At 40.9% G+C, this 10310-nt stretch overlaps 2 protein-coding genes across 2 annotated transcripts in view; one reads left to right on the top strand and one right to left on the bottom strand.

Annotated features, from left to right (window-relative positions):
* nsg1 (neuronal vesicle trafficking associated 1) overlaps window positions 1-4327 on the top strand; it is an 8721-nt gene extending 4394 nt beyond the window's left edge. Inside the window, exons 4-5 of the mRNA XM_015048131.1 lie at window positions 2572-2682; window positions 2981-4327. Of these exons, the coding sequence (XP_014903617.1) occupies window positions 2572-2682; window positions 2981-3181 (312 nt within the window). The 3' untranslated portion in view covers window positions 3182-4327. The remainder of the gene's footprint in view (window positions 1-2571; window positions 2683-2980) is intronic.
* Window positions 4328-5230: 903 nt separating this feature from the next.
* stx18 (syntaxin 18) overlaps window positions 5231-10310 on the bottom strand; it is a 26401-nt gene continuing 21321 nt past the window's right edge. The window contains exons 3-11 of the mRNA XM_015048130.1: window positions 7852-7967; window positions 7553-7630; window positions 7380-7446; window positions 7184-7275; window positions 6522-6613; window positions 6176-6234; window positions 5947-6016; window positions 5764-5844; window positions 5231-5673 (exon numbers count right to left, since the gene is read on the bottom strand). Of these exons, the coding sequence (XP_014903616.1) occupies window positions 5578-5673; window positions 5764-5844; window positions 5947-6016; window positions 6176-6234; window positions 6522-6613; window positions 7184-7275; window positions 7380-7446; window positions 7553-7630; window positions 7852-7967 (751 nt within the window). The 3' untranslated portion in view covers window positions 5231-5577. The remainder of the gene's footprint in view (window positions 5674-5763; window positions 5845-5946; window positions 6017-6175; window positions 6235-6521; window positions 6614-7183; window positions 7276-7379; window positions 7447-7552; window positions 7631-7851; window positions 7968-10310) is intronic.

The following is a 10310-nucleotide window of genomic DNA, read 5'->3' as shown; positions in this document are numbered from 1 at the left end:
CCACAACACCTCTCAACGTCCTCATGTTGTACAGAAACACAGGGAGCCATAATGCATAATGATTCACTTAACCCCGCCCTGAGGCTCTCATTAATTCAGCTGCTGCCATGGAGATGGCCTCCACTTCTCTCCCACCTCCCCTTCCTCTATCTGCACCGTTCACACCTAGTGATTCCTGCGTGTTATTCTAGCCAGAGCGAGCGCTGAGAGAACAGGTGGAGTTGGGCTAAACCTGCACAGACCCCAGGCGGTGCAGGTTGGTGGGGAGGGAGACCGGGGTCTGCATACGGGGTTCCCTCCTTTATCTCCACGTTCAGGAACAACAGGAGGACACCAGCTCCGCGAGGAACGTCGAGCTTCCTTTACGAAGGTTTGAGGGCGCAGACATGTGGGAGAAGGAGAGACGCGTCCCCGTCTCAGAGAGCGGCAGGCCCTTTCATCACAGTCGGGCTCCTGTTGCTTCACTTTGTGTGCCGTCTGCTCCGCTTCGCAACTGTAGGATTTGATCAGACAGATAAAAGCCAGACAAGACCGAGAGTCTGCATAGGATGTTCTGTTTGGGAAAAAGAAAGAAAGAAAAAAAAAAATAAAAATAAAACAACAACATCCCTGAAACCACCATTTGTTGGCTTCATTTTTTTTTTTTTGAGAGCATGCAGCAGTATATCCATTTATACTGGCTAATAAAAAAAATAGCTTAAACAGATATCTGACACTAGAAACACCTTTTCTCCCACATCCTCTGCTATCCCGCTCTCTCGCTACACTGAATCGCCAGTAGCTGTTGCGTAACTCTCCCGAGAATCAACAGTTCAGCCTCACAGATGGCCACCAGAGCTTCATGCTGGTGGAATTACTACAAGCATTATTGTGCTGGGGCTCCAGCTGGTTTGTTACCAGTACAGTGAATTTCACATTTTGTCAAGCGTCAAAGAAAGCACACTGGTAAAAAAAAAAAAAAAAAAAGTGAAAGAAAAATCAGACCTGGTTTTAAACTTTTTTTGTTTTTTCTTTTGGGGTTTTTTGGTCTCGTCCAATCAGAGAGTACTCTGTTTCCCCTTGCTGTGGATCACGCCACACTTTTCAGATTTTCATGCGACAACTAAAGCCAGGTATTATTTTCATGCACCCGTTCTTATTTCACTTACTAGTTCTGTTGTACTTTTTGCTGGTCTGTCACATAAAATCCTATTAATGTGCATCAGAATATCAAGTATGATTTATGTACATTTACATTTTTCCATCAGTGTTCTCTTAAACACTGTTTTCCTATTTAACCTTTCAAATAAAGGAAGAAGCATACAGCTGGAAGTAGCACTGATTGAAAGCCAAAGAAAATCACAAACATTTAAAATATTGACATTAGTTGTTAATGTCTATGGAGAAAATTTATTTATATATAAAAAATGCTTGATTGATACTGTCCCAATGCAGCTCCTGTACTGGTATAAATGCCAAACAATACAAATGCAATGGTTATTAGTCGACATAGAATAAAGTATCAGATTACAAATTCAAGAATTTATAACAAACCTCTATTTAGTCTTTGTTCAACGTATCAATTGGTGTAGATTTTAAAACATCTAAGCTTCAGATACCACTAAAGCTCCAACATGTTGGTCAAAAATGCTGTTCAGAGCCCTGGCAAATTTAGCTCTCAATTAATCTTAATGTTACCAACGTCCGTCTTCTGACTGGAAGTGACAGCAAGGCTTCGGAGTGGCCGAGTCAGAGTCCTGATTAAAAATCTCTGGACAGAGCTAAAGATTAGGGTGATGGAAAAGAGGTCTTTCAACTCAAAGGACTTGGAGATTATAAAAACAATTATTTTTAAAATAAATAAATAATTTCAATATCAGCAAAAAAAAAAAAAAAAAAAAGCAAAAAGTTGGTACACATTTGTCCTCAAGGTAAATGTTTCCCACTTGAATTTTCAAAATAGAAAAGTTGCATAAAAAAAAAATACCGATTCTGACTTAAATGTCTTTCTCAGCTCAACAAATGTGTTGATGACAATGTGTTTGAACAAAAAGACAAACAAATAAGATCATCTATGATTTGTTAAGCATGCACACAATTTGCTGCAATAACCCAAGTAAGTCAGAGTACAAGTCCCTTCATAAATGCCATTTGGCTTTTAGATCATTTATAAAAGTTATAATTCATGCAGTTCTGTATAATGATTCAGGGAGATTGGTTTGCTTAACAAAACAAATGAAATCCATCAATCCAACTTTCCCTTTCTAAAAACGAGCAAAATGTCGGTGAGTCAGTTCCACTGACGGTCATTTTCTCTGAAAGGACGAAACTGAAGAAATTTGTAAAAACAGGAACTGAAAGATGTTTTAAATGTGAAACCGGAACTAAGCAAAGTTATAAAAAATTGTATTTATAAAGTTTTTCCAACTATAAGCTGCATTCACACAGCCTCCTTGGTTCATTACTTGAAGCATTTACACCAGACAATATGTATATTCGGGTCCTTTGGTCCGATTTTGTCCACATCCTGCTCTTCGCTGGCTAAAGTTTTACCGTCATCTGCTCTCATGGAGGCGTTTCTGTCACCTTCAGGTGACCCTGCTGGTGATCTGCGCCCTGGCCTTCCTGGTGTGTGTGGGGTTCCTGGTCGTCTACAAGCTCTACCAGTATGACCAGCCGTGTCCCGACAGCTTCGTTTACGTGGTAAAACCTTCCTTCTGTGTAAATACTTAATATCTGAACTTGAAAAGAACTTTTTTTTTTTTTAATTAAATTATAATTCAAAGCTCCTGTACAGCAAACCTTTTGGTGGAGGTTGAGTTTTGCTTTGCAGCTTGGAAGAGAGGCTTTGTTTTGTTTGTTTCACTAACCTTCGTCTTTCCTCTCATGTATCTTTAAATAGCCCCAATGAGTCACAGTTTAATCGTTGCATATTCTGCTGGATTTGATGCTTGTTTTCCTGTCGTAACTCGATGTGTCGTGTTACCTCCTCCCGGAGCAGCAAGGCCACTGCATGCCGACCGGGCTCTACGGCAACTACCCCCCTCAGGGCCCCGGGGGCCGCGGGCGCCTCTTCACCCTCATCAACCGCTACAACATGGCCAAGCAGACGATCACTCGGTCAGTTTCTCCGTGGGTGACCATCATGTCTGAGGAGAAGGTGACCCAGCAGGAGATGGAGACCGCCCAGAAGCTGGCCTAAAACCTTGCTGGGATCAGGTGGCCTCACGCCTTTGCTGCAGAAAATAAATAAATAAATAAATAAACAAACAAACAAATAAATAAATAACACGGCTGTGCCATTCGAGCAAACCTCGAATCCTGTGGATGAAAAACAAAACAAAACAACAACAACAACAAAAAAACATCTTATTTTGTCTGAGGTGCTACGCTGCCTTGCTGATGTAGTTTGGTCAGCTGATGTGTACAGTAGCTGGAAATCTGTGGAGGTTTTAGCGTATGTTGTCAGCACGGCGAGGCTCAGTTCGGTGGATTCGCGGTTTGCTTGGATGGCGTACGTCGCGCATTTATTTACGCGAGAAAAAAAACAGAGTGGTTGGCATAGAAGAAACACGCGCACCGTCTTTGTACATACACTCACTTTAGTACTGAGATCGTGAGCCATTCTGTGTTTGCGTCGCCCGTCTGAGAGCACATGCACGGACGACTCGACTCCGGCGGCGACCGGTTTGCTTCGAATCTCGTTTTTGAGCACCGACGACAGCTTTTCACACCTCCGATCCGTTCTTCTCACAAACTTAGTGCCGTTTCCCTCCCTCCCCCTCTGCACCCCCCCACCCAAATCATTGATTTTATCTGTGCAGAAACATTTTAATGTCATGATATTGTGAATCGTTAAGCCTTGACCTAACAGAAATGTACCAGCAAAAGAAATATTTTAAACTGTGTTGTTTTGAGTCCTCTTATATGGACTTCTTAATGATTGTTCCCACTTTACATGGACAGCAGACGCTTTTCTTTGCTGGCTTACTGTGTACCTTAAATACTTGCTTTTGATAGCACAACTTTAAATGCTGTTGTACTGAATGTTATTATTATTATTTTTTTTTTGCAAGTGAAGAACACTGTATTGTGCAGCGCTTTGCTTTGATTAATGTCACCAGTCGGCGGTTCGCAGCCATCAGAAACTAGTTTTAGCCTGATGTAGTGGAACAATCTGAACCTGCTGCTTTTCCTTTCTCCTCTTTGCCATTTAACTCGAACCGTCCCGGATACATGTACCGTTTTTTTTCCCTTTTTTCCAAGCAATGTGATGACTACCATTAAAGTGCATTTGCCACATGAAAATGTTAAATGAACAACCGAAATAAAGTGCTTTCATTTCAAACTGATGCCTGGATGTTTAAAGATTAAAACGACTTAAAGTACTCTGGTGAAACATTTGGGAGTTTACAGAAAACATTTTAAGCTTAACTGACGTGTTTGAACTGGTCTCTCTTACTTGTGGATCCACAGAGGGGTGAAATTAAATATACACCGGTGGTCTTTACTGGTGTTTGCAACCATGAAAACCACCAAAGACTAATGCTTTTTGGTGTCGATTCAAGGTGAAGTTGAAGAGTTTTGGAGCTAATCCCCCGCTTCCTGGCTCAGCCACAGCCATGCAGTAATGCTAGTAGAGCTTGCGTAGGGGGGAGAGAGTGTTGCAAAGTCAATGACTTTGTGCAGCTGGCTGGGCATTGTGGGTTTGACAGGTACACGTTTTACTAATTTGCAGTAGGAAAAATGTTATTTCGATTTGTATTATAGCCGCCAGCACTGACAGTGAAACGTCCAGCCTGATGCTCTGGCGATCCAGCATTTTCCAGTTTAATACAAACAGAAATCCTGGTGATTTCTGGGTTATTTTTAACATCCTCAACTCTTTCCTTTCCGTTTGAAGGTGAGAGTTTGGGTCTGACGGCTTTTCAGCAAGACAATGATCACAAACAGACAATAATAAAACTGTTTTTGGGACGGTTGTATCAGGTCAACAGACGTCTGGACCTGAACTTAACTCATAAATGCTTGTAGATTAGCAAAATTAGCATGCAGCAACTCTCAGCAGGTAATTCTTGTTAGCGTAGGAAACAGCGACACACGGTGGCTTTCTGCAGATCTTCATCCTCCTGAAATTCCAGCCTAAGTTACTAAACTCACTACCTTAAAAAAACTGTTGCAAAAAAATAATCAAAATGCAACTGAAGGTGTTAATTTTCACAAAAAAAAAAAAAAAAAAGTAGAGGGGGCATTTGAGTCGATTATTTTTTTTTAATTTAAAGGAAATTTCCCATTATGTGACAGGAGTTCAGAAAAAACACCAGCTGCAGTCAAACATTTATCACTTTTAGTGGTAGAATACGACTGATAATCAATCCACTGGATCCCATTTTAAGCTGGAGTTCTGTCCACTCATCCCATCAGAGCCCAGATTCACAGATCCGCATCAGGGACAAACACGCCACCGTTTCCACTCGAAGACGATCTTCACGGGGAACACCAGCTGCGGCACGGCGAGCCGTCCCTTCAGTCCAAATGTTGTCATCGCCGCTTTCTAAGACTTTAACCAGTCCAGTGCAGTCCTTTGAAGGAGCGCTGCTAACCGTCGTACCAGTCCAGAAATAAGAGCGAGAAGGAGCACATGACGAGGAAGAAGAGGATCCACACTCGGAAGCCGGCATTGTTTTTGATGGCCTTGGAAAACAAACAAACAAACAAAAAGTTCCACTAGATGTTTTCTTCCAAACACATGAAATCAACGTAAAGTGGAAAACTTTGACCTACCTCTCGAATATCCTCATTGCCTTCTTTGACGTTCTCCGTCGCTCCCACGACCAGCTGGTGAATGTTGTCTATGTCGGTTTCCTGTTTCACAAAGTCAAACGGGCAGCACGTTTACGCACAAATCATAAACGCCGAATTTAAGGCGACAGAAACAGAGGAGTCAGGAGGAGGTCGCCGTCTTACTTGTTGGAGCACTTTTTCAGCAAAGATCTCCTGAAGACGTGAAATCTCCACCACTTTCCCTTCAATTTGCCTGGTAGGTTCAAAACGTAAGACGTTAGAAATGATGATGGGAACATACCGTATAAATCAAACATTATCAGATCACCTGAACTGAGGTTTGAACAACAACTCAAAGCCTCACCGTCCTCCTTTGGACGGGTCACAGTTGTGTTCACCAGAACAAACTCACCTCACTTCATCCACCAGGTTGTTCATTTCACTGACCAGTTTCTGGTTCTCCTGCTCAAACTGGAGTAAAAACAACAACAACAACACGTTTAAATCCTCCCAACTGGTCCCAGACAGATGAACAAGATGTTTCACGTCAATTCAGGATGAATGAAATTGAAATGTGACACATTATCTGGTGTAAAAACTCTCAAACTGACCATTTTCACAATAAAAAATAAGCCTCAACGTTTCTCTAAAATTCTAATAGTTTAAGTTTTAGCAATTAACTATATATATATATTTTTTTAAATCAGAGAGCTGATTCATATTGCTTAGTCAGTCTTTTTAGCCTTAATGCTGCCCACCATCTGGATCTCCTCGGGGGAAAGCTCGTCCTCCACCCGGCCTTCCTCCCACAGGTTGAGGGAGCTGTCCTGAACTTCTGACATGTTCTTTTCTACGACAAGGACGAAAAGGATCGGTTAAAAAGTTACTACTCTCTTAAACCGGATTACACCGGAACTACAGTTTCCGTTTTAGAAATTATAACATGTGGGATAAATTCAAAAATATGCATTTCAAGCTCCCATTTTTGTGACAAATCTAAATTAGAAATCTAAAGTTGTGTTAGCCTTGAAATAAAAGTCGATTAGAAAATCAACAAAACAGATTTATTATGTACAATGACTTAGTTCCGGTGTTTAATTTCTATTAATGCCGATACAAATGTTTTGCAACGAATAAAGACCCCAAATTCATTTCTTCAGAAAATTTTCCACAATATGCAGCAGTGTTGACACCAAACCAACAACACTCAAGTTAAATACTTAAATAAATTACCCCTTCATGGTTGCCTAATTTGTTGAAAAGTGTTTGTAAAGTCATTGTTTCCAATCACAGTGTGAAGTGTTACTTTCTCACCACATGTGTTCCGTGTTGTTACTGTAGCTTTTTTTTTTTTTTGTCGTCTGAGAAGACCTCTCTGCTTTAGGTGGGCCTTTTGTTTTCACTCTGCTCTCGGTCTTACCAGGACTTTCCTCCTTCACAACTTTCTCCTCTGCAGGCTCCTCCGCCGCGGTTTTCTTCACTTTACCGGGATGTTCTGGTGCCAGTCTCGATCTGAAACCAGTACACATTGCCTGCGTTTACTCGAATGCACCGAGAACAAGCGCAAGGCCCACGCGGATTCAATCGATGTTTGAATGAAGCGTGCAGATACTCACAGTCTCTTCTTGTCCACCATTCGTTTGACTCTAATGGCCCTCTGCTCAGAGTACAGCTTGCATACCCCTTGAAATCCAAACGCAAACATGTCGTAAATGCGTGTGTGTGCGCGCGCTCGGGTCTGGGTTCGGCGCATTCAGATAGGCCATGAAACAACGAAGCAGAAAATTACCTCTCAGATACATGTCAACGAGGTCCAGCACTGCAACCCTGTGTTCCTTAATCTGAGCTGATGTCGCCTGCTTCTCCACTGTGGATGAAAGCAGTTCAACATTTACTCAGAAATACGCAGGAACTTTTCCAGCAAAAGATCCCTGCATGCAACAGAACATGTGAAAAACAAACATAACAAAAAATCTTAGCAAATACGCCCACATATGTTGCAAAGTGTCCTGTTTTTTTTTTTTTTTGCCACATGACTTTATGAGAGACGGACAGCAGTGATGTAGATGAAGCGACTCCAACAGAGACCTTCGCTGCGTAGCTGCTTGATGGCTTCAGAGCAGGTCCTCATGAAGGTCTGAGCGTCCTGGTCAATCTGGTCTCGCTCGCTGTCGGTCATACGGCTGAGGTCTGTAGAGATGAGACTGAAATGGAAAACAAAGCACGTTCAGTCAAGCAGTTCAATCATTTCAGCGACAAACTGTCCCACAGGAAAACAAAACTACTCCACCCAGTCACTGTGCCTCCAGCATCACAGTCATATTACCCCACGATAAATTCATATCAACCCCAAAAGGGCAAATTAAGCATTTAAATTAGTCCATGAACATATTAAAGCTTACAAGATAAACATACAGATATACTTTTGATAAACCGAGAGTGCTCAAAAGTTCAAATATAAGAAGACAGCTGTTTTATTTGATTAACGTCACCTTCTGATGGACCTGAGCTTTTTAAACCTCACATCGCCACCGCCTGCTGCCTTAATGGACGCCAGAAAGCAAGGTTAATATTTACAACAGAAAAATACCCGAGAAGGTAAAAGACTGAAAAAAATGTTGATGTTTTATTGTAATAAGACATTAAGGATGTTCTTTCATTTCAGTTTATAAATCACGGATTATTTATTCTTAAACATGGGGTTATGCTTTTTGATTTCTTTTTTTCTTTTGCTCTTTCCTTTGTTTTGTTGTTTTGTTGCATTTCCTTCTAATTTATGTAAAGCACTTTGAACTGCCTCTTTGCTGACAATGTGCAATATATATAAACCTACCTCACCTTAATTTTTTTCTCAAATTGCCTACTGACAATGGTAATGGTCAAAACCTGCCTTCATTTGACCATCATTCTTTTAGAGAAAAACATAAATTTAAATCAAGTAACAGTTAGTAGCTGGACATTAAAGAAACAAACAACTACTGGATGATCCTGCACTGAAGCCACTTATCGCTCTTCATGTTTCTGTCAATGTTTTTTGGCTGAGAATTTGTCAACCAATCTCTTAAATTAGGGCTAATCTCCACGCCCACAGACACAACGGCAGCATAAAAACCCCCAGAAAGCTTTTGAGCAAAGAAAAGACCGGATTAGTCCCTGGGCGTGATTTGTTCTACACTTGGTTGAAGCTCAATTATTCCAGACAATTAGACTGGAGCCTGCCACAGCAGACCACCCTACATGCTGCTGACCTTTCGCCAGCACTCACTGCCATCAGCGCGCGCGCACACACACACACACACACGCACACACACACACACAAACAAACAGAAGGCAATTATTTACATAAACATACCTTTTATTTTTCTCTTCAAAAATCAGAAAGGATTACCAAAATTATTTCTATTTTATCCCAGAATCCTGAGAGGAGAGTGTGATTAATTAAAGGGTTTGTCCGTCACATTTAGAGTAAAAAGTGGGACGCCTGACAATCGCAAGCCAACTGCAAAGCGCTAGATTTGCAGCATCATGCTATGAGGAGGTTTTGCTGCAGGAGGGCCTGGTGCGCTTCACAAAACAGATGGCATCATAAAGAAACTTGTGTGGAAATAGTGATCTAAAGACACCAAAAGGGGAGTAAAAACTTAGTTAGACTTAGCGACAACTAGGGCTGTGTAATAATATCAATTTTGCGATATATATCGACATTTTCTTTCCTAGAAAAAAAATCGATATTCATCCGCAAGTATCGTAACATCCAACTGTCACCTTGCTCACTCACTGCTTGCTTAACCGGGAGAGTGATTAGGTCATCAGGCTTAGAGTGATTCCTTCAGATGTTAAGTGTCAAGGTTAAAAAGGTATCAAACTATTCAGAGCAGGGTACTTGGTGCACTTTATTTACTTTACAAATGCACGTAAGCTACAGTTTGTACTGTTTCAATTAAAAGAAACATGTTTTCTCACCACTTCTTTGATTCATTTTGTCCAGCTGTCGACTTTAAGTCTGTGTCCATGTCCAACCAGAGCCAGGTTGGTGTTTTAATCAGTTTTCAGTTAAATTAATTCAATCCAACTCTATAGCAGTCACAAAATGTCACCAAAATCACTCTGTCCCTCTAAAATCTTTCAGAAAATCACAAAAGTGTACTGAATTGTATTGTTTGCGGAATATCGCAATATATATCGTATCGTGAGCAGAATATCATGTATCGTATTGTATTGTGAGATTATTGTATCACTACAGCCCTAGCGACAACCGAGGTAAAGGACAGCAAAGTCAGTGTCTTGTAGCGGCCATCATTCAAGAAAATTTGTGGGCCGAGATGAAAAGGTGGTTCGAGCAAACAAGTCTGACTCGGTTACAGTAATATTCCAGCAAACTACAGCAAGAACTTGTGGAAAAAGACACAAAACACAGTTTAAAAGGGAATTCCCTATTAAATATTAAGTAAAAGTTTAATTTCCCCCCGTCCCCCTTTTTTTTTTTTTTTTTTTTTTTTTTTTTAAAATAAAAGATTAAAAAAAATTTTTTTTTTCTTTTTAGGAAA

The sequence above is a fragment of the Poecilia latipinna genome, unplaced genomic scaffold (genome assembly GCF_001443285.1).
Source record: "Poecilia latipinna isolate Pla-1442-1.1 unplaced genomic scaffold, P_latipinna-1.0 Scaffold861, whole genome shotgun sequence".
Classification (NCBI taxonomy): Eukaryota; Metazoa; Chordata; class Actinopteri; order Cyprinodontiformes; family Poeciliidae; genus Poecilia; species Poecilia latipinna.
This window is presented reverse-complemented; position numbering and strand designations above follow the sequence as displayed.